Source organism: Carlito syrichta, unplaced genomic scaffold (assembly GCF_000164805.1).
Source record: "Carlito syrichta isolate Samal-C Ts95f unplaced genomic scaffold, Tarsius_syrichta-2.0.1 Scaffold131961, whole genome shotgun sequence".
In the NCBI taxonomy this organism is placed as follows: Eukaryota; Metazoa; Chordata; class Mammalia; order Primates; family Tarsiidae; genus Carlito; species Carlito syrichta.
The window spans coordinates 17409-41922 of record NW_007076057.1 but is presented as its reverse complement, the minus strand read 5'-3'; the positions used below and the strand labels follow the sequence as shown (position 1 = coordinate 41922).

Below are 24514 nucleotides of genomic sequence, written 5' to 3'. Positions count from 1 at the left end.
GGGGGGAAAGGTATTTGTTTATACATACTTTTTAATTTAAAAAATTAATAGTAAAAATTTCATTTATTTATGAATTTATGATTTAGAAATACTTTGTAACCACTAACTAGAAATTCCAAATATATCACAACAACCCCACAGTATATTATTACCTCTCTTTCCAGATGAGGAAATTGAGCTTTAGTGAGGAAGAAACTTGTCCAAAGTCATATAGCAAATTACTGACAAGTCTAGAACCCACAGAATGCTAGATCTCCCAACTCAGAGTCTAGTGCTACAAAGTATATTTTTAAGTGATACCAGGCTTCATATGACAGGGGTTGTATCCTAGAGTAAGATTTTAAGGACATTTGCTTACTTCTTTATATAATTTATTTTTAAATTTTCTACAAAGTAAAATCTTTTAAAGTTAAATTATGGCTTATCAGTGAGGCAGAGTAGATTTTTATTAGCTATTTGATTAGAATTTTTATGTTTTCACTGTGTAGGTTAAAATAGCTAATAGGTTCTGGATTTTAGGCCTTTGTCAGATGCATAGTTTTCAAATATTGTCTCCATCCTATGAGTTGTCTATTTACTCTGTTGATTGTTTCTTTTTTTAAATTTTATTTTAGGACTGGGGGTATAAGTACATGTTTGTTACATGGACATATTTATGTAGTGGCGCAGACTGGGTCTCAGTCCATTCTCCAAACAGTGAACATTTTATCTTATAGGTAATTTCTGAACCCCAACATCACCACCCACCGTATCTCCTCTTATTAGTGTCCCTAGTATATATTATTTAAAATAATTAATTTCATGATAGATTCTCCTCTGCTAATGAAAACTCCTAGACTTTAAATATCTAACTATAGTCTATACTCAACCACTCTCAGTTCAGAGCTGTAGGAAGCAAATAAAATCTTAAGTTGCCATAAAATGTCAGGAGTCATTTGAAAATTGATATACAGGTATCATTTTCAGGAATTATATTTGTAAGCCTTTATACTGTTATCTTTATAACATTTATTGTTTTAAAATTCATTAAGAGAATAAAAGTAGCATATCTAAAAATTGTGAAAACTGTTGGACATAATCAATTATAAGAGGAGACTCTATAAAAACCTTGGAGAAAAGTTAGAAAAAATTATCTTTCCTAGAAAAGCCAAACTCATCTAAAAGAAGGGAAGCTTTTGGAACAGAGAAGCACACTGACAGAAAAGACAATGTGGGAATTATAAGAGAAAGAAACTAAAACTGCTCTTCTCCCTCATCAAATGCCTGTGAGGACAAAGGAACCTCTGGTTTAAGAGTATCTAAGCTAGGGTTGCCCAGTATTTGCCAAGGAATTTACCAATCCCAATAGATTATACATTACAAGAAGTGCTAAAAGAAGTTCTTCAAGTTGAAACAAAAAAATGCTAAACAGTAACACAAGAGCATAAGAAAGTAAAAAAATTCATTGATAAAAGTAAATAGACAAGCCAGGCTCGGTGGCTCAGCCTGTAATCTCGCGACTTTGGGAGGCTGAGGTGAGTGGATTGCCTGAGCCCGCAGGTTCAAGACCCGCCTGGGCAACTTGGCAAGACCTCATCTCTACAATAAATCAAAAAATTAGCCGGGGGTGGTAGCGCGCGCCTGTAGTTCCAGCTACTTGGAAGGCTGAGGCAGAAGGATCTCCGGAGCCCAGCAGGTTGAGGCTGCCGTGTCCGGGAGCGGCCACTGCACTCCAGTCTGGGCGACAGAGTGAGACTCCAACTCAAAAACAAAAAGTAAATAGACAAATACAGAATGCTGTATTACCACAATGATGGTGAGTAAATCACTTTTAATTTAAGTATAAAAGTTAAAAGACAAAAGTTTTAAAAATAACAATAAATTATGGTAATGATGTGCAGAATAAATAACTTGAAAATTGTGACATCAATAGCATAAGTGAGGAGAGGAGAGGTGAAAGTGTAGAGCTCTTATATGCAAATGAAGCTATCAGCTTAAAATAGACTCTCACAACTATAAGATATAAGATATTTTATGTAAGCTCCATGGTAACTACAAAGAAAATACCTGTAGAAGTTACCAAAGAGAGAGGAGACGGAGAGACAGAGGGAGGGAGGGAGGAAGGGAGGGGGAGAGAGAGAGAGAGAGAGAGAGAGAATGAACAATTCTAATTAAAACAAGAACAAAACACAAATGAAGACGGAAAGAAAAAAAAAGGAACAAAATAATTACAAGACAAACAGAAAACAGTTAACAGGGTCACAGTAAATTCTTCCCTATAAATAATCACTTTAAATGTAAATGGTTTGCCGGGCTTGGTGGCTCAGCCTGTAATCCCAGCGCCTTGGGAGGCCGAGGCAAGTGGATTGCCAGAGTCCGTGAGTTCGAGACCATCCCAGGCAACTTGGCGAGACCTTGTCTCTACAATAGATAAAAAATTAGCCAGGCATGGTAGCACAAGCCTATAATTCCAGCTACTTGGAAGGCTGAGGTGGAAGGATCACTGGAGCCCAGCAGGTCAATACTGGGGTGGCCATGAATATGCCACTGCACTCCAGCCTGGGCAATGTAGTGAGATTCCAACTCAAAAAATAAATAAATAAAATAAATGTAAATGGTTAAAACTCCACAGTCAAAATACAGGCCTGTCTCAAAGATACCATGAATTCGGTTCCAGATCACTGCAATAAAATGAATATCTCAATAAAGCAAATCACAACAATTTTTTTGGTTTCCCAGTGCATATCAAAGTTATGTTTGCATTATAGTTTAATTCTGTTAAGCGTGCAATAGAATTGTGTCTAAAAAATGTACATATCTTAAATTTAAAAGTACTTTATTGCCAAAAATGCTAACAATCACTGAAGCCTTCAGCAAGTCGTATTCTTTCCACTGGTGGACAGTTTTGCCTCAATGTTAATGACTGCTGACTAAATCAAGTAGGTCAGCAGCCCCCAACCATTTTGGCATCAGGGACCAGTTTTGTGGAAGACAATTTTTCCATAGACTAGGTGAGGGGAGGGGATCATCAGGCATTAGAATCTCATAAGGAATGTACAACCTAGATCCCTTGCATGCACAGTTCATAATAAGATTCACACTCCTATGAGAATCTAATGCCACCACTGATCTCACAAAATATAGAGATCTCCTCCCCTGCTGCTCACCTCCTGCTGGGTGGCCTGGTTCCTAACAGGCCATGGACTGGTACCAAGCTGCGGCCCAGGGGCTGGGGCCCCCTGAAGTAGGTAAATACTTAAGGCTGGGGTGGTTGTGACAATTTCTTCAAATAAGGCAAAAATGAAGTTTGTCACATTGATTGACTCTTCTCCTTATTAAAGATTTCTCTGCAGCATGTGATGCTGTTTGACAGCATTTTACCCACAGTAGAATTTTTTTTAAAAGTTGGAGTCAATCTTCTCAACCCTACTTCTGCTTTATCAACTAAGTTTATGTAATATTTAAATCTTTTATTGTCATTTGAACTTTGTTCATAGCAGCTTCACCAGGAGTAGATTCTGTCTACAGAAGCCACTATCTTTGCTCACCTATAAGAAGCAACTCATCAATTCAAGTTTTATTATGAGACTGCAGCACTTTAATCACATCTTCAGGCTCCACTTCTAATTCTAGTTCTCTCGCTATTTACACCACATCTGCAATTACTTCCTCCACAGAAGTCTTGAACTACTCAAAATCATCTATGAGAGTTGGAATCTAACTTCTTCAAAACTCTTGTTAATGTTGCTATCTTGGAGCTCTTCCCATGAATTCTGAATGTTCTTAATGGCATCTAGAATGGTAAATCCTTTCCAGAAGGTCTTCAATTTACTTTGCCCAGATCCATCAGAGGAATCACTATCTACATCAGCTATAGCCTTACAAAATGTATTTCTTAAATAGTAAGACTGGAAAGTCAAAATGACCCCTTGATTCATTGGCTGCAAAATGAATGTTGTGGTAGCAGACATTAAAACAACATTAATCTCCTTGTACATCTTCATCAGAGTTCTTGAATGAGTAGGTGCATTGTCCATGAGCAGTAATTATTTGAAAGGAATATTTTTTTCTGAGCAGTAGGGCTCAAGAGTGGGCTTAAAATATATCCAGTAACCATGTTGTAAACAGATATGCTGTCATTTAGGCTTTGTTGTTCCATTTATAAAGCACAAGCAGAGTTGATTTAGCATACTTCTTAAGGACCCTAGGATTTTCAGAATGATAAATGAGCACTGGCTTGAACTTAAGTCATCAGCCGCATTAGCCCCTAACAAGAGAGTCAACCTATCCTTTGAAGCTTTAAAGCCAAGCGTTGGTATTCTCCTATCTAGCTATGAAAGTTCTAGATGGCATCTTCCTCCAATGGAAAGCTGTTGTTTCGTCTGTATTGAAAACATTTTGTTTAGTGTAACCACCTTCATCAATGATCTTGGCTAGATCTTCTGGATAACTTGCTGGAGCTTCTACATCAGCACTTGCTGCTTCACTTTAATGTTATAAAGATGGTTTCTTTCCTTAAACCTCATAAACCAACATCTGCCATCTTCCTGCAGCTTCCTTGCCCCTCTCAGCCATCATAGGATGGAAGAGAATTAGGGCCTTGTTCTGGATCAAGGCTGTTTCGCTTTCTTATCACTCACGTGAGCACTGGAGTAGCATTTTTAATTTTCTTCAATATCTTTTCCTTTCTATTCACAATTTGGTTAACTGATGCAAAAGGCCTATCTTTTGGCCTGTCTCAGTTTTCAACATGCCTTCCTTAGTAAGCTTAATCACTTCTAGCTTCTGACTTAAAGTGAGAGGCATATGACTTTTCCTTTTACTTGAACACTTAGAGGCTACCGTAGGACTATTAATTGGCCTAATTTCAATATTACTGTGTCTTAGGAAATGGGAAGGCCTGGGGAGAAGGAAAGAGACACAGGAACAGCCAGTTGAGAAGTCAAAACCCTTACAACATGTATCTATAATGTTTGTGGGACCCCAAAACAATTACAATAGCAACATCAAAGATCACTGATCACAGATCATCATAATAGATATAATAATAATGAAAAAGAATGAAATATTGCAAGAAATACCGAAATGTGACATAAAGCATGAAGTATGCACATGTTATAGAAAAATGTTACCAAGATTTGCTCAACGCAAGGTTACCACAAACCTTCAATTTGTAAAGAACACAACATCTGTGAAGCACAATAAAGCAAAGTGCGATAAAACCTCAAACTATAAGAATCTTAGAAGAAAACACAGGAGACTTACTGGAGTAAGGCAACCAATTCTTGATCAAATCCCCAAAAGTATATGACATAAAAGATAATACAGACAAGTGGGACCTCTTTAAACTTAAAAGATTTGCACAGCAAAAGCAACCATCAAGATAGTGAGAAGACAACCTACAGAATGGGAAAAAATATATTTGCCAATTGTATATCTGACAAAGGCCTAACATCCAGGATCTACAAGAAACTTAAACGAGCCAAAAGGAAAAAAACAATCCTATTAAAAAATGGGCAACAGACGTGAATAGATACTTCTCAAAAGAAGACATACAAGCAGCCAATAGATACATGAAAAAATGCTCAGCATCACTATTCATCAGAGAAATGCAAATCAAAACCACACTGAGATACCATCTTACCTCAGTAAGGATGGCCATAATTAACAAATCAAAAAACAACAGATGCTGGCATGGGTGCAGAGAAAAGGGGACACTTCTATACTGTTGGTGGGAGTGCAAACTAGTCCAACCTCTATGGAAAATAGTGTGGTGATATCTAAAGGAACTAGAAATTGATCTTCCATATGATCCAGCAATTCCCTCCCTAAAAATATACTCAGAGAATCACAAATCATTCTACAAAAAAGTCACCTGCACACACATGTTTATTGCCATACTATTCACAATAGCAAAACCATGGAACCAACCCTTATGCCCACTGAAAGTAGACTGGACAAAGAAAATGTGGTACATATACACAATGGAATATTACACAGTCATAAATAAGGACAAAATCATGAACTTCTCCGCAAATTGAATGGAACTGGAGACAATCATTCTTAGCAATCTATCACAGAAGCAAAGAACCAAATACCACATGTTCTCACTCACAACTGGGACCTGAACATTAATCACAAAAGCACAAAGGAGGGATCGGCAGTCACAGGACACTACCAGGGAAAGGAGGAAGAGGAGGACAGGTAACAACACAAAGGGTACCTGATTCTAAACCAAGGAAAGGGAGAACCAGTTGGAGGCCCAAACTTCACCTATATATACATTATTTATGTACCTAATCCTGACTTGTACCCCACATCTTTATAATAAAATAAAGTTTAAAATACGGGCAAAGGACCTGAATACACATTTTTTTCCAAAGAAGACACACAGATAACCAATAAGTATATGAAGAAGTGTTCAAGATCACTAATCATCAGGGAAATGCAAATCAAAACTAAAATGAGCCGGGCTCAGTGGCTCAGCCTGTAATCCCAGCACTTTGGGAGGCCAAGGTGAGTGAATTGCCTGAGCCTACGGGTTCAAGACCCGCCCGGGCAACTTGGTGAGACCTCATCTCTACAATAAATCAAAAATTAGCCAGGTGTAGCAGCGTGCGCCTGTAGTTCCAGCTACTTGGAAGGCTGAGGCAGAAGGATCGCTGGAGCCCAACAGGTCGAGGCTGCGGTGGCCAGGAACGTGCCACTGCACTTCAGACTGGGCGATGGAGTGAGACTCTAACTAAAAAGAAAACACCTAAAATGATATAGCTAGTCATATCTATTAGAATGTCTCTCATCAAAAAGTCAAAAGACTTTTAGAGTGTGAAAGTGTGGAGAAAATGGAACCCTTATACACTGTAGGTAGGAATGCAATTTGGTACAGTCATTATAAAAAACAGTATGGAAGTTCCTCAAAAAATTAAAAATAGAACCCTTATATGATCCAGCAATCCCACTTCTGGGTATATATCCAAAGAAAATGAAATTAGTAACTCAAAGAGATTCAGCCTTATGATCACTGCAGCATTTTTCATATTAACCAAGATAATAAACATCTACATAATTTCCATCTACAGATGAATGTATAAAAATGGTATATAAAGGGATAGAATATCATTCAGACTTTAAGCAGGAGAAAATCCTGCCTTTTGTGACAACATGGATAAGCCTAGAAGATATCATGCTAAGTGAAATAAGCCAGACACAGAAAGAAAAATACTGCATGCACTTAGTTATATGTAGAATCATTAAAAATCAAACTCATAGAAGCAGAGAATAAAATGGTGGTTACCAGGGTTGAGGAGATGTGATAAATAGGATGATGCTGGTCAAAGGGTAAAAAGTTTCAGTTATGTAGGATGAATAAGTGCTGGAGTTCTAATGTATAACATGAGGACTATAGTTAGTAATACTGTGTCATATACTTGAAATTTGCTAAGAGAGTAAGTCTTCAGTGTTCTCATCAAGATAAAAAAATGGTAATTATATGAAGAGATGAATATATTACTTAGCTTGATTGTAGTAACTGGGTCACTGTGTATACGTATTTTAAAGTATCAGACTGTATACCTTAAATATATATAATTTCAATTTAAAATTTTTTAATGATATCAAGTGGTTAGAAGTACAATATTCAACTATGGCCAGAAGAACTGTAACAAGGATGAGAGTGGCAAGAGGATATTCCAGAGACAAAGTCTGAAAGAGAAGAAAATTCATATCTTTGGCCATACTGAGCAAGTTGCAGAAGATTTTTCTGTTGTTGTTGTTGCTTTTGTTTTGGGTTGGGGTCTCAATCTGTAGCCCAGGCTATTAAAAAATGGGCATTGGACATGAATAGACACTTCTCAAAAGAAGACATACAAGCAGCCAATATATACACAACAAAATGCTCAGCATCTCTAATCATCAGAGAAATGCAAATCAAAACCACACTCAGATACCATCTTACCTCAGTAAGGATGGTCATCATTAATAAATCAAAAAAACAACACATGCTGGCGTGGGTGTGGAGAAAAGGGGATGCTTCTACACTGTTGGTGGAAGTGCACAGCTCACAGTAACCTCAGGCAATACTTCTTCCTCAGCCTCCCAAGTTGCTGGGACTACAGGCACATGCCACCATATCTGGTTAATTTTTTTATTTTTTGTAGAGATAAGGTCTCACTATGTTGCCTAGGTTGGTCTCAAAATCCTGGGCTCAAGCAATCCTCCCACCTCAGTCTCCCAAAGTACTGGAATTACAGGCATGAGCCACTGTAACCAGTTGAAGGAGATTTAAAAGATCCAAAATTTAGCTATATGGATACTGGGGGTCTGCCAGCTTAAAGTATTAATTACTGACTTAAATTATATATCATTTAACTTTTATAATAGATATATAACAACAGTGGCTATTATTTAACTTTTATAATAGATATGTATAATAACAATGGCTGAGAAACATGATGTGTGATAAGAAGACAATTCAGGGTTAATAAGAGCAATAGGCATTCCCACAGTCCACTTACATCAGATAAATTTGCATAGTAACAAAATCTTTAATCAAGGGTTTTCATGTTAGTAATAGACAATTTATGTAACAAAAGTTACATAAATATATCAGAAGAATTGTATGTTTTATCCACAATACATATTTAGCACTAAAGGAACTTCAGATATTAGTTCAAATTTTTTTTTCCACAGATGAAACATAAGATTCAAAAGAGGTTAATGACTTGAATTTCTGCTTCAAAATGAATTAATGATTAACCCTGTATCAGTGCAACTATGAATACTTTCTCCTTTTACTCTTTTCTGGAATTATTATATTACTTTACAATGAGAACAGTAAAGTAATTTTAGAAAAAATAATATCCCTTAAAAACAATTTATGGATCTAGGGAACCTGTTTGCCAGGTTGTATCCAATTCCCAGATTCTAAAGGCCTCATCTCTGCTCAATTGAGCTTTCTTAACTACCAAGTACAATTTCAATTTCTCTAAGACCAATTGTAGGAGGTTTGGCATAAAGGTTTAAAAATATATTATCAGTTCATCCTTATTCATCTTACTAATTGTCTCATATCCTAATTCTAGCAAATGAAATTTATCTTGATAACTTGCCTAGTAGCACAATATCCATAACAGGAGTCTACATTGCTCTTGCAAATTCTATGTCCTAAGAGAGTCTAGAGTAGGAATACCAGGAAAAAAAAACAATATGCCAAGTTAAATTTGAATTTCAAATAAATAACAAATGAATTTCCAGTATAAGTGTGTCCCAAATACTGGCTGTGACACATACTAAAAATTGATTATCTGAAATTCAAATTTAACAGAGCATCCTGTATTTTTATTAGCTAAATTTGGCAACTCAAGCCTAGACTCTAAACCTGAAGATTAGGTCTTTAAATGGTTTAAAAGACTTTCAGCAGATTACCAACTCCCTGCTTGGCTTTTCACACATTTTCTGTTGTTGTATTCCAACAGTTGGACAGATCATCTATTATTTCAGATTGGAATGGTCAATGCTGGCTACCTGTCTAGATTACAGTTTGTTTCCTAGTTCACTAATGCTTATCAGAATGAATTTTCTTCTAGTATCTGCAGCTGTAACAATATCTCCAGGAACCATCCCAAACCACTGAAAAGGCCTAGTTTGAAGCCCTTGTCTTGAAGAAACTAATGGACTGGTCCTGAGGAAACTAGCATGGATAATAAAATAACTAATTTCTTAAATAAAATACCAATGTATTTACTAGCCACCATATAAAAAGTTTACTTCTTTTTTTAAAAAGGCAATATATTTAATAAAAAACGAGGGTAATATTCACAGGGTAGTAAGGATTATTAAAAATAACATATCGCCGGGCTCGGTGGCTCAGCCTGTAATCCCGCACCTTTGAGAGGCTGAGGTGAGTGGATTGCCTGAGCCGGCGGGTTCGAGACCCGCCTGGGCAGCAAGACCTCATCTCTACAATAAATCTAAAAATCAGCCGAGTGTGGTAGCGCATGCCTGTAATTCCGGCTACACAGAAGGCTGAGGTGGAAGGATCGCCAGAGTCCAGCAGGTCGAGGCTGCGGTGGCCGGGAGCGGCCACTGCACTCCAGTCTGGGCGACTGAGTGAGACTCCAACTCAAAATAAATAAATAAATAAATAAATATATAACATATCAAAACATTTAACAATGACTGATTTGTGATATGTTTGGGGTTGGTTCTTCCAGTACTTTGTTTCCAAAATTATTTCCTTCAATATTGCCACTTATCCAAGGATGCAAAATCCAAACTAAAAAATAATTCATGTTCTTTTTCTATTTTTGTCATACTACTTAAACATTAAACTTAGATCCTTATGGCAAATACCATCACCACCTTTTTGTTGGTCCTCATCATTTGCTGACCCCCTAGTACTGCAGATACATATGGATCTCAACGTCCATTTTTCTTTTTTACTCCATTCTGTCCACTTTAGAGCTGACTGTCTTAGGCAAAATTGAGTACTCTGTTCTCAATTTTGACTATATCCAACAATAAGATATGATTCCTGTCTCTTTATCTATTGTCAATTAGATTATTGATCTTTAAACTCATGGGGATAAACACTGGGAGAAATTTCACTATAACATAAAGAATTTTTTGAAACATAATCACTGCCAAATTGACATATTTTTAACGTTTTATATGCATGTTAACTTATTTTTATAAAATGTAGCTAATATTGCTATAGATTTTATAGAGGTATCTTAAATGTAATTCTGTCTAAGAAAGGAGTAAGAAATAAAGGCGTTTCCCTCAACTGCCAATCCCACTCCACACTTTAAAATTTAAAAAAATTTAAAAAAAAAGAAATGTAGGAGGAAGGAAGAATAGTGAGGAAGACAGGGAAGTGAAAAGGAATAGAAGAAGAAAGAGAAAATTTTAATAGACTCACCTCCAACCACTCTGGTTTCTTTTATTATTTGATTGAATAGAGTGAGACATAGAATCTTGACTTCTCAGAGGACGAGAAACTGAATGTGATATTTGCCTTTCAAGGAAATATGTCTTGTTAAATATTGATAGCTTGTTTTCAAATTGAGAAATATGAAATATATATGGAAGAGTAACATCAGTCAGTAACAGACACACATTCATTGATTTGTATTTTTCCACATACCCTGTGTTCATTGTTTTCGTTAAAGAAGTCATCTCTGGATTCACAGCTTCCCAGGCCCAATCTCAAAAGATATAAGTAACATATATAAAAGTAAGATAGGTGGTATTTTTCAAAATAATTACTTCATACTTATTTGAGGGGTTTAAAAACCTGATGAAGAAAAAAGTTTGAAAATATGGGTTTGGTCTTCAACACCACTCTGCTGGAGAATTGTCACAGCCTGCCTTATTAATTTTTATAAATGTCTTCTTTCCCCCTTTTATCTTAAGCAAATATAACAATTTAATCTGCATCTTTTCTGCAATCAGTTCTAGTATAGTGTCTTATACTCTGTAACATGAATTTATTCTAAGTCAATGTTTCTTGAACTTTTTTTATTCCACCCCACAAATAGAAATACATCATAACCCAGAACATATACATGCATGGTGTGAGAGAGAGAAGGTGGGTGGCAGTGAAGGGGGGCGAGACAGACACAAACAGGATAAAGAGCAGGGGAGAATATAACAAGATTTCACCATCAGATCTTGTCCTTAATATGCATGATGCACTCTGATACAGTCATGTATCATTTAATCATTCTGAGAAATGCATTGTTAAACAATTTCTTTGTTGTGCAAACCTCATAGAGTATACTTACACAAAACTAGATGATATAGGACACATCTAGGGTATATGGTTTGGTACATGGTATAGCCTATTGTTCCTAGGCAACAAACCTAATACACCACGTTATTGTACTAAATACTGTGTGCAATTGTAACACAATGGTAAGTATTGTGCGTGTCAACATATCCAAACACAGAAAAGGTGCAGTAGAAAAATGGTACAAAAGATAAAAAGCAGTACGCCTGTATAGGGTACTTACCATGAATGGAGCTTGAGGGACTGAAAGTTGCTCTGGGTGATTTAGTGAGTGAGTGGTGAGTGAAAGCTAAGGCCCAAGACATTATTGTACACTATCATAGACTAAAAACATCATCCAATTGGGCCATACTAAATTTATTTTTTTTTTAATAGAATGTGCTATGACATTACAATAGCTGCTACGTCACTAGACAATAGGAATTTTTCAGCTCTGTTATAATCTAATCAGACTACTGTCCCATCACTACCCAAATGTAGTTATGTGATGCATGACTGTATTTTCTATTCTATTCTACTCTACTTTACTCTATTCTCTTTTTTAAAAAATCAGTTGTATTCCAGCCTGACTAATGGATCAAGAAGGAAATTCAAAAAACACTGATGTATTTTATCAAATCTCTGACAAATAGTAATACTAGTCAGAGATTGAAGAGTTCAGTACTTTGGTAGAACACAAATTTCCTTACAAAGTAGCTCAATTTTTCAATTCATGCTACTTCTAAAAATATTTTAAATGATGGAATATTTTTAAGTGGTGGAATATGACCAGATAAATGCCTACTTGTGCACATCTATGTGAATTTCTAAATTTTTATCCAAAAAATGGAATATAAACTTCATACCTAAAATTCCTCAAATATAGAATAAAACAAAATAATTATAGATTTAGAAATATATTAAGGTATATTGGAAACCACTGTTTGAAATTAACAAACAAGTATTGCTTGATATAAAGATATTTTAAAATTCTACTTGTATAAGATCCTATTAATGATTTTTAAATGTGCCCCAGAATGTAAATGTATATAACCACCATGTACCAAGTATATTTCAAAATGTCGGCCTGCCCATGCCTTCCTTCTTCCAGAGGGAAATAAAAAGTCAACAAACATTAAGACCTCCCAGCACCCACCACCACAGCTAACTGGTTCAGAGATAAGAGGTCTATCCACAAAGCCACGCCAGAATTGTAGTGGCCTCACTTAAAAGATGAGTTGAGCCAGAGGTTCTCTGTCTCTAGGATTTGCAGAGATACAAAGGGCAGTCTATAGATGACCTCTGAGAGCCAAAAAAAGGTTATGCCAACTCCCAGCAAGGGCAACTTAGTTCGTGTGCTAGTTGAAGTTACAAGGAAGTCAACTGGATGAGAAAGTGTCTTAGTCCATTTGGGCTACAATAACAAAATACTTCAGACTGGGTAATTGATAAATAAGACAAATACAAGTCATTGTGGGACAGTTCCAGAGGCTGAGAAGTCTAAGTCAAGGCACCAATAGATTTTGGTGTCTGGTGAGGTCTCACTCTCTGCTTCATAGATGGCAATTCTGTATCGCCACATGACAAAAAGATTGAACAGCTCCCTGGAAACTCTTTTATAAAGTCACTAATCCTCAAGACTTAATTACTTCCTAAAGACCCTGGCTCTTAATACTCTTATATTGGCAATTCAGTTTCAGCATACCAATAGGCGGGTCCAGGGACACATTAAGGCCATAGCAGAGAGTAAAGAGCCAACAAATGAAGGAAGGCAAAAATGCTTTAAGAAAAGGAAAAAGACTAGGGCCAAGCACCAAAAATTTCTGGATTTCTACCTTCCCCAAAGTCTATCTTTTTTCTGTTTTTCCTCTGTTCCAATGCTCATTGATCTCTGTTCCTGAGGCAATTCAAGCTTTTCTGTTTTTTACCACCAAATGTGTACGTTACAATATTCATATGTGCTTTGAAAAAGAATTTTACAATATAGGCTACTACTTCATTTAAAATGAAGGCTCCAGATCTAAGTAGGATATACCACTTAAATACAAAGCCACCTGGGTAGACATAAAAGCTCAAACTCCTGAACTGGAATGTTCAGAAAAAAAGACAAGTAATTTTTATATGTCCATTGCTGCCACCACCTGTGCAGCTCCTGCTGAAGCGCTACTATGGACAGAAAGGCATACAACATTGACCCAGCCTGGACCACCACGGGCATCAGAGTCCTCAACACCCACCTAGAACTCACTCGTGACGGTACTCTACTTTCTGATGGTTCTGGATAACGAGCAGCTGGCTGTACTGTCAAGTCATTGTGGGACAGTAATTGACTTCTTCCTGGCTGGGAAAAACCTTGTGTAGTTGCCAATATGTGTTTCTCCTTTTGCTACAAATATTGACAGTGGCCATCTTCTGGGTATTGCTGGGATGAGAGTCTTCAGTAATTGTTAGGGCCTTCGAGTGGAATGTTGTATTTATGCCCTTTGGTCTGTTTGGATATTTATGCCCTTTGGTCTGTTTGCCCTATTTACATTAAGGCCAGGGTGGTGACAATGCCAGAATATTTCAGGAAGAGGTTTGGTAGCTGCTGGATTGAGATCCTCATCTCTATTGTGTATTTATTCCTCTATGTCTTCGATAACATCTCATTGGAGATTAGCTCTGGTGCCATTCTTGTGAGGCTAGTTTGGGGGACGAATGTTTATCTGATCATTCTGGTCCTGTTGGCAGTGTCTGGAGCATACAGTGTCATGGGTGGTCTAGCACCTGTGGTTTATACTGGTATCTTATGTGTTGGCATTTTATTTCTAAGATCAGTCTTATTAATGGAATATGCCTTTAGGGAAGTGGGAGGATACCAAATAATGCTGCAGAAGTACTTGTAGACCATACCAAGTAAGATCAGTAAAGAAAACTGGACTACCAAATCACAGTGCTACCTCCCTTGCTAAGATGCTTTCCATATATTTTGAAATTCTACCACTTGAGACCTCCCCTGGCCAGGAATCATCTTTGGTTTCTCTGTCTTCTCTATGTACAACTGGTATGCCAATCAGGTCTTTGTCTAGCAGTGCCTGGCAGGGAAGAGCATGTCTCACATGAAAGGCAGCTGCCGCCTATATGGGTACATGAAACTGTTGCTTATGTTAATTGTTGTGATGCCAGGAATGAACAGCCACATCTTGTAACCAGATAAAAGTGGCATGTGCTGAACCTTCAGAATGCCAGAAGTACAGTGGCTCCCAAACTGACTGCAGCCTCATCACATACCTTATTATAGAGCTTATTACAGAGCTGCTACCCAGTGGCTTACGAGGATTGATGTTCTTCATGTGTACCTCTATCATGTCCTCCCTGGCTTCTATTTTCAATAGAGCCAGCACCCTGTACACACCAAACATCTACACCTAGATGCAGCCTGTGGCCACTTAAATGGAACTCATAACAGAAATTTTTATTATAATCCAACTTATGTTCACCATTGCCTGGATCCCTGTTATGAGGATGAGATACAGTGAACAATTGCTTTAATATGTGCAAGTGGTCAGTATTTACATGACACTACCCATTACTGCTATCTTGCTGCTTACCATATTTTACAAGAGGGTCAATGTGCCTTCTGGAAGCTGACTTTGGGGCTTGCAAGTGGCCTCTTTTGATTTATGGTTGAGATGGTCTATGAACCCAGGAAGTGCATGGCAATAGCACATGCCCAGTGCCCATCTGCAGCGTGCACTACATCTACACCGTGATTCTCTTTATGGTTAGACTTCTCAGCACACTTGGTTTCTCCTTACTCACAGACCTGGTTCTGGAGAAACATCTCCATCGGCTCTGTTGGAGCTCAGGCAACAGTGAAGAGGAAAGGGTAGATCTGGACACAGAGCTGCAATGGAACAGACTCCCAGGCCCCCAGCACAGCCAGCTCGAGATGTATTCAAGGAGGCCCAGAGATGCTTCTAGAGGACTTTGGACCTGTTCTGTGGCCTGTACCCATGGCAGAATTTCAAAATCTTGCAGGCTGAGGTGACATCCTTGAGAAGGGCTAATGTACCAGCCCTGGGAGAGACTGAGGTGACAGCCCCAAGAGAGGCTGAGGTGTCTGAAGAGAATATGGAAGGTATGAAGCAGGCCAACACATCAGAGATGCCCTACTGAAGGAGAGTTGTCAACGGCAGTGCAATTGTTCTGCTCATTCTCGTAGTCACTGGCCACAACTACTATTTCTGAAGCAGCTGGGTCAGGGGCTGCTAGGGAGGGCAGGCAGAGCTGCCACCTCTTCCAGGCTTTCACATCATGAAGGGGAGCCCTGCAGGGATAGGGCCAGGGTTTACACTCATGAAAATGCTCCCACAGCAACTTGCATCAAGGGCCACCAGCTGCAGGGCATGCATACCATTTGACAGGACAGAAGGAAGTCCACTCACAGTTACAGAGACTATGCAAATGAGAACACTTGTTCCTTTACAAAATAAGTCACTTACTCCAAATAGCACTTCTGCACACTGACTTTCACTCTAATTTTGGTTTTCCATTTCTAGATATATTTGGGGTCTTTGCTTGTGTTTACTTCACTGTCACTGTTTCTTTCCTATGTCCACCCTCTGTTGCTTTGTTGTCTCCTCATTTTTTAAAGGTGTGGTCCTGCTGACCAAGATGCCAAGTTGTTTGAGCCCTACCCGCCACCACCAGGGCCCTCACCCACAGGTACTGTGCTTATCCCTCATGGCCACAGAGGCCATAGGGCATCAGCTGCTGGGGATGGAAGCTTGGGCCCTTGCCTGGACCAGAGGCAAAGCCAGGAAAGGCTCTGCTCCAACAGAGCAGGCCTCCCCACAGCCCAGCACTGTTGGCTTCTTCCATGCTACATCCCTGGAGGGCAGGCAGAAAGGAAACTCCCTCCATCCTGACTCTCCCAATCACACTTGCAATCAGTCTGGTAACAGGATGTTACTGGGAGTTGGGCCCAAAATTTAGATTCTCCCTTAGCTGTCAGACATAGGCCACTCCTAAAACTCTCCTTACTTTTTCCCAGTCCAAAATAAATGACTTGCAACTTTAGGAAAAGTTTCAAGTGCCTTGAAATTATTTTATCACAAGAATCACACTCTGAAGGCATGTTCACATAACCAGCTCTCATTCCTTCTGTAACTCTTCAGGTAACATTTTTGAGGGCCTCCTATGTGCTGACCATTGTGTTGAACTCCAAGGAAATAGCCATGAACAGAGCACATGGAAACTGCTTTCAGGAGTGTATGGTCTATGGGAGGAAACAACTGTGGCGATACCCAGCATTTCATGGAGCCTGCTATTTTCAGCTCCTGATAAGTGCATTATCACATTCAAGCCACAGAAGCACCTTGTGGAAGGATAAGAATTAACCACATTTCACAGGGGAGGATGCTGAGCCCCAGCAAGGGAACCTAACAAGGCCTACAGCAGCCCTGCCTGACACTCAGGTCACACTCTGGCCCACCACACAGTGTGTGTCCTGTCGGAGTGCCCAGCAGGGAGGCCCACGCAGCCCCAAAGTTAGGGAAGAAGATGAATTGTCTGGATAACAGAAGGAATACGTGAGAAGTCATGAGGCAAGAATACAAGGCAAGTTTGGGGATGCTGAGACATGCCATGCAAGTGGAGAATAGGTGAAGAGTCAGAGGCATGCCCAACAGGCAGAGTATGCTTTGAGGGCCTAAGTCCCTGGCAGCTTAGGCAGGGAAGTGGTAGGATCAGATCTTCTGTCTGCTGCTGGGAAGACTAAAGTGAGGCAGGAATACCCACCAGGAGACTCTAGAACAATGCAGGCAAATTAGTGGAAGAGAGCTAAAAGAAGACGACCTTTGGAGGGAGGGGCTGGGAGTAAGTCTCTAACTTGAGCATGCAGACAAAGGGAGTTCCAACTCCAGAGATAGGTCACACTGGGGAATGAGCAGGAATGGGGAAAAGATTAACTCATATTCAACATGTAGGTCTGAGCTGCATGAAGACATTTAATGCCATCTTGACAATATTGTCTTCTAATCCATAAATATGAGATGTCTTTCCATAAATTTGGGTCGTCTTCAATATCTTTCTACATCGTTTTGTTTTTGGTGTGCAAATCTTGCATTCCTTTTGTTAAATTTATTCCTATTTTATTATTTTTGATGCTATTGTAAATGAAATTGTTTTCTCAATTTTGTTTTTGGATGGCTCATTGCTAGAATATGGACCACCCGCTGTGGGAGCTTTTCTGACTTCTCAATAAATTCCACTTTCTCACTAAAAAAAAAAAAAAATGAAAATACAATTGATTTTTGTATATTGATTTTGTATCCTGCTACCCTGCTTAACTTGTTCATTAGCGCTAATAGTTTTTTAGTGCATTTCCTTGGGGTTTTTGAAATACAAGATCATGTAATCTGTGAAAAGAAAAAGCAAAAGACTTTTTAAAAATAGAATGATAATTTTCTATAATCCTAGCTTTTATTTCCTGAAAATTTTCTTCTTATTCATTTTCTTACCTGTTGGTAGAGGAGGGAAATCATAACTGTCAGAAGCAGTACTGATACCTGGATCATTTTTAAGTGGATTAGAAGTTAACGGCTGTCTGTTCCTCTTTTTCTGATTGAACAATGGAACAGGCAAACAGCCTAGATTGAATGTATCAATAAATTAGTACATAATAGGCAAATAATCAGATCTAGTTATAAAATAATTACTCCTATATAATACACAATTTGAGTTTATCTACTTCTATGTTAATATACTTATTATAGCCAGGTTCGGTGGCTCGGCCTGTAATCCCATGCCTTGGGAGGCCGAGGTGAGTGGATTGCCTGAGCCCAACAGGTTCGAGACCCGCTTGGGCAACTTGGTGAGACTTCATCTCTACAATAAATCAAAAAATTAGCTGGGTGTGGTACTGTGCGCCTGTAGTTCCAGCTACTTGGAAGGCTGAGGCGGAAGGATTGCTGGAGCCCAGCAGCTCGAGGAGCAGCCACTGCACTCCAGTCTGGGCGACGGAGTGAGACTCCAACTCAAAATATATATATATATACTTATTATAGATATATTTCTATATCCTTAGATTGATTTCCACATTCTTTTGAAGATCCTGAATAGCCTCATTTGTCTCTCAAAAAGTCCTTTCTTATTCTACCTTAACACTGTTTTAATTCCTCTTGTTTGGAAGTAATTCTCATCTCTTCTCTCATTCCCTAACCCTTTCCACTCCACTTTTTGCTTGTTTCCCTCCTGTACTTACCTATTACCGTATCAACTGGAGGGTACCTGAGGAGTACAATAGAAGTGAGGAAGAACCTAACTTTGAACCATGCTTTCCAAAACCCTAACACTCTTTGGACTATGGTAGCACACCCTTTCAGGTCATCGTTCTCAAAGTTTCACATGACTAAGATTTATTTAGAAATCTGCTTAACATGCAAATTCCTAGACCTTATTCTCATAGATTTTATTTGAATAGATTTGGCCTGGAACCCAAAACTCTGCATTTTTAACAAGCACTCCAGGTGTAATATTTTCTGTGGATCATTTTGAGAATGCCTTAAAGAGTGATAATACCTACTCTAAATGAGATTAAATACAGGTGGCAGATCTAGGATTTCAAATCAAGCCAAAAGTGGCAATGCATAAACTTTAAAACTTAGTAGGGAACTCAACGGGGAAAGAGGTTCAAAAAGTTTTCCCATTACTATGGAACAAGTCAGTGGAAAAACCTAGATAGGGCCCAAGCTTCCTAAATCTCAGTTCAGATCTCTTGCCACTATACCATTCTCTAGGTGGTCCATCATCACTTGTACTAAAAGATAATAAAGACTCTGAAAACTTTCTGATGAGAGGTTGAGAGATTATGTGGGTTCTGGAGTCAGACTGCCTGGGTTTGAATTATGACTTCAAAGTGGGTCTGAATTACAACTTTAGAGTATAAACCTGGGCAATCCTTCTAAAGTCTTGTGCCAATATGACATATAATGAGAGGCAGGATAACATAATCATTAAGAGCATGAACTCTAGAACCAGATTCCTAGGTTCAAATCTTAGTTCTGCCATTTCATAGGTTACTTATTTAACCTCTTTTTGCCTTGGTTTCTCATCTGGAGAACAGGGATGATAATAATAACTTATCTCAGAGGATTGGTGTAAAGATTAAATAAATTTATATAATTAAATATCTTGAATACAGTACATCCACCATAGATAATAATAATTATCTTCACCATGTATTATTATCATTCCCCTGGTTCTCATCATTCTTGTCCTCTGTCTTTATAACAATAAATCGGGAAAGCAGAAATGGTAGGTGAAGCTATTAGGAAGACAAAAGTGCTTCTGGGAATATTTTGAACAAATAAGTCTCAAATACAAATAAAAATAGATCTATTTATTTTTCAGCTTAAAAGTATAGACCTATGTGGGATTTATAGAAAGAACACCAGAATAACTCTAGGAAAGTTTGATCTTACTCCTACCCCTACCATGAAATGTTTTGTCTTGAGTAAGTTACTTTATTTCCTTTGACCTAAAAATTAAAGAGGCTATATACTGCTGATGGGAATGCAAACTAGGGCAACCTCTTTGGAAGACAGTGTGGTGATTTCTGAAAGAACTAGAAATCAACCTTCCATATGACCCATCAATCCCCTCCTGGGAATATACCCAGAGGAATGCAAACCATTCTACAAAAAAGATACCTGCACACACATGTTTGTTGCAGCTCTATTCACAATAGCAAAAACGTGGAACCAACCATGCTGCCCATCAATGCTGGACTGGTTTAAAAAAATGTGGTACATATACACAATGGAATATTATGCAGCCATAAAGAGGGACAGATATATGAACTTTACAGCAACTTGGATGGATTTAGAGTCTATCATATTCAGTGATCTATCACAGAGACAGAGAACACAGTGCCATATATTCTCACTTGTCATAACTTGAACAATTATCATACTACTATGAGAAAGGGATTGGCAGTAATGGGAAACTGCCAGGGGAGGAGGAGTGGGATTGGCAGTTGAGTGACACTACCAGGGGAGGGAGGAGCAATCTCATCAACAAGAGTACCTGCATAATGAACATTTGTATACCTAACTCTGAATTGTACCCTATATCTTTCAAATTAAAAAATTAAATAAATAAATAAATATCTGTCTCAGTTAACCTTACCCCTAGTTGACACTGAGTCCCCAATTATTAAACAGTAGAAATGAAATAAGTGGTTACCAAAAATTTAAATAAAATTAAAGAGGCTAGACTAAATATTCAATCTTTTTAAAAGTTCCTTACAAAATGTTACATCTATGAACTATATACAAGCTTATATAGGATATAGCAAATATAGAAAATTTTTAAATGAAGGTTGTTCAATACCTGCTGTACTTCGAGTTGGATTTTCATTTGGGTTTCGATTCATTTTCTTCAATATCAAAGTCTATAATTTTCTCTTTAGCATTCCAAATGCATTACATAATATGAAGCTGTTTGACTAAACCTTCAAAGAAAGAAACTCATAACTCATGTTGTATCAATAAAATCAAATTCTCTTCCTAGTAATTACTGAAATCATGGCTTAAAACTACTTTCAAACCTCATCATGTAAACATTGTAGGGAGTCCTTTGCTCTCTCAGTGACAGTTTACAACATAACCCGTTTTTCCAGCTCTGTTCGAGATACATTATGACTGGGGACTGTCACCCTGCTTCATCAACATGTGTGGATTTTCACACAGTATTTTAGGGTAAAGCACCCATGATGAGAATGATTCTGAACCAGATCTCTAAAGAGGGAGACAGACTACAGCACTGTCAAACTTGAATGCGTACGAGGTCAGAGAGGACACGCACGCGACCGAACTAGCCCAGTGAGAACATGCTTCCTATCCCCCTGTAAGACATTGTACAGACCATCTGTTTTGGCCATTATTCTGAAACTCCTGGATTATGCAATACCAAAGACTAAGTCCTCACTTAATATCTGGAATAATTATAATGACACATTTCCACTCAGCTTCTACAACTTCAACAAGTGAAACAAGTTATTTGTTTTTTGGTGGTTGTTGTTGTTGTTTTTTGAGTTGGAGTCTCATTCTGTCACCTAGACTGGAGTGCAGTGGCCGCTCCCAACCACCGCAGCCTCGACCTCTGTTGCAATTTTCTCTGAGTTTAGCCTCCTACCATATTTCAGCCTCGATTTAATTCAACAAACAATCGCCCACTGCATGGAAAGGCAAGATACAAACCTAAATAAACTAATTTCTCCTCCAACTTCACTACTCCATGAGACAGACAAAACACGAACACAACTAGGCACAATTGTAGATCGGACTGAGGTAAATATTAATTTTCAAATATGATGTGTAAAAATAAAATATGGGCAACATGTGACCAGGAGTGCCTCTGCTTTGTTCCCACGTCTTGGGCTTAAAGTTGGTCACGATAGGCCCCTCAGAAAATATTCTTGGTGCCATTCTAGGAACCAGAGCATCGATGATGGCTCTTTCTCTCAACAACAGAAATACCAATGTTAACTCACATCCTAAACCCAGAGGGGCTCACAAGGGCTATTTTACATGTCTGGGTTTCATGCAAACAAAATATTTTTGTTAATGTATTTTTTTTCAAGTGCAACATCCTCCCCCTAAACCACTGAACCTGAGAGCAGGGACTCAATTACCCCCAAGCCCACCCAGCTTTCAAATGGACCTGAGTGGTATCAGTAACGTGGGTGGTGGCATCCATGTGCAAAAAGCTGACTCATTCTGCACGCGCGCGCCACTCACAAAGACCGTTGCCTCCAAAGATGGAGGCCAGGAGAGCCTACTGTGGCCCCTTGTAGAAGCGGAGAGAAGCTCTCGTTGGATTCGTGAGCTCTTCCAAAGCCCTCCCCTGACCCACTCAGGAATTGGGGGCAGTTTGCTAACTAGGGTCAACACACACTCTTTCCCTTCTTGGCCCTCCTGCCAACAGGACGACGTACAACTTCAGCAGTTAGTTTCCCTTGTCTCAACAACCGTTGTGTGGACAGCTCCGTCAGCAACCGCCGACCCTCACGCCTCAGGTGGAAAAAAAGCGCGGGAAGTCAGGTGTGCGCAGGCGCGCCTCGCCCCTGCCGCGACCGCGCAGGCGCCGTGCCCACCTCTAGCGTTGCGACGTAGTGGCTCGCCGGGGAATGAGAACGTCAACGCGCCACGCGGTTCCCTTGTAGTTCTTCCACTGTGGAGCGGCGCCAGGATGGCTGTACCTCTTTTTTTGTTGTTTTGTTTTTGAGTCGGAGTCTCACTCTGTCGCCCAGGCTGGAGTGCAATGGCACATTCACGGCCACTGCAGCCTCGACCCGCTGCGCTCAGGCAATCCTTCCTCCTCGGCCTTCCAAGTAGCTGGAACTACCAATGCTCACTACCATGCCCGGCTAATGTTTGGATCCATTGCAGAGATGAGGTCACACCAAATTGCCCAGGCTGGTCTCGAACCGCGGCCTCAGGCAGTCCTCTCGCCTCTGCCTCCCAACGGCTCTACCTCTTTAGAGTGTTGCTCAGAAAGGGAAGGAGCAACACTCTAGTCACTGGAGAAGCAGTGGCAGATCTGCCCAACCGGCCTGGCCCCATCTTGTAAGAAAAGTGTGCCTTTCACTCCCCGACCTCCTGGCCATGTCTTGGGTTCTAGACACTAGTCTGTAAGGTGCTGGTGACCACCCAGAGGATGCCTGCCCAGAGAATGACTCCAAGGCCACAGGCCTCAAAACCGGGTCATGCGTGGTCAGGCCGAATTTCTAAGAGAGATGAATGGGCCAGAAAATTCGTGTCCCAGGAGGCTGGGGAAGAGCGCTGAGGCCGGGGGAGATGGTGGCCACAGAGGTCCGAGAGCTGTCAGCAAGCGGGCCAGAGCTGGGAGCCAGAGGGAACGGCCACCAGCCACAGATGCTTCGGGCAAGGGAAGCAGAAGAGGGTCGTGGCGTCATGGCACCAGAGCTCTCCACTCCAGGCTTCCTGCAGGGAGGACTGTGGACTCCTGGCCCCACTATCTTCCTTACCTTACCACCTCTAGACCTGCATTTCCTTTCTCAGTAAAATAGCAATAACTGCATTGACTTGATTGCCCTAAAAATAGTAAAAGAGAGTATGAACAGTCCTGGCACCCAGTAAGTGCCCAATAAATGTTAGCCCCTATTTAATAACACTAGCTGCTATTTGTTGGGTACATAGAATAGGCCAGGTATAATATTAGACATGGACTGAGACCAGATAATAGCAGACCTCGCATGCCAGAGTAAGGAATAACTTTGAAGGAATATGATCATCTTTTTAATTTGGAAAGAAGCCTTCAAACAATAAAAATAAAATTAAACTTGTTATTTATGATGCCAGAGAGATGACTTAACTAAAACATGAGTAGACTCTTCAGGGACTTTGACCACATATGTACATACGTACATACATTTACACATATACAACACTCACCCCCTCCTAAATATATATATATTTCATTAAGATAAAACAACAACCTAAGTCCATTACGAGCAATGTGTCTGTAAGGGATACAAACATTAGCAATGTGGAGTCTTTGCTAGCAGTTTATAAACTTAAACCATTTTACCCCATCTTGTTCTGGTTATTTATTTATTTCCACTTGGAAAGTTTATCAGGCTGGGCAAAGGCCATTAGGCCACAGGGAAGGAGAAAATTAAAAGTAGTAAAAGTAGCCGGGCTCGGTGGCTCAGCCTGTAATCCCGCGCCTTTGGGAGGCTGAGGTGAGTGGATTGCCTGA

The 24514-nt window shown here is 39.4% G+C and overlaps 1 protein-coding gene across 3 annotated transcripts in view; it reads right to left on the bottom strand.

The window, feature by feature from the left end:
- The window catches only part of SPATA22 (spermatogenesis associated 22), a 33666-nt gene extending 10862 nt beyond the window's left edge, over nt 1–22804 (bottom strand). Inside the window, exons 1-5 of one of the 3 annotated variants that reach the window (XM_008049323.1) lie at nt 22686–22804; nt 21122–21242; nt 18250–18378; nt 11123–11183; nt 10898–10993 (exon numbers count right to left, since the gene is read on the bottom strand). In XM_008049323.1, the coding sequence (XP_008047514.1) occupies nt 10898–10993; nt 11123–11183; nt 18250–18378; nt 21122–21164 (329 nt within the window). In that variant the 5' untranslated portion in view covers nt 21165–21242; nt 22686–22804. Of the gene's footprint in view, nt 1–10897; nt 10994–11122; nt 11184–18249; nt 18379–21121; nt 21247–22685 lie in introns of those variants that run through there. The other 2 variants (XM_008049324.2, XM_008049325.1) reach the window with 2 other exon arrangements.
- Nucleotides 22805–24514: the final 1710 nt, after the last annotated feature.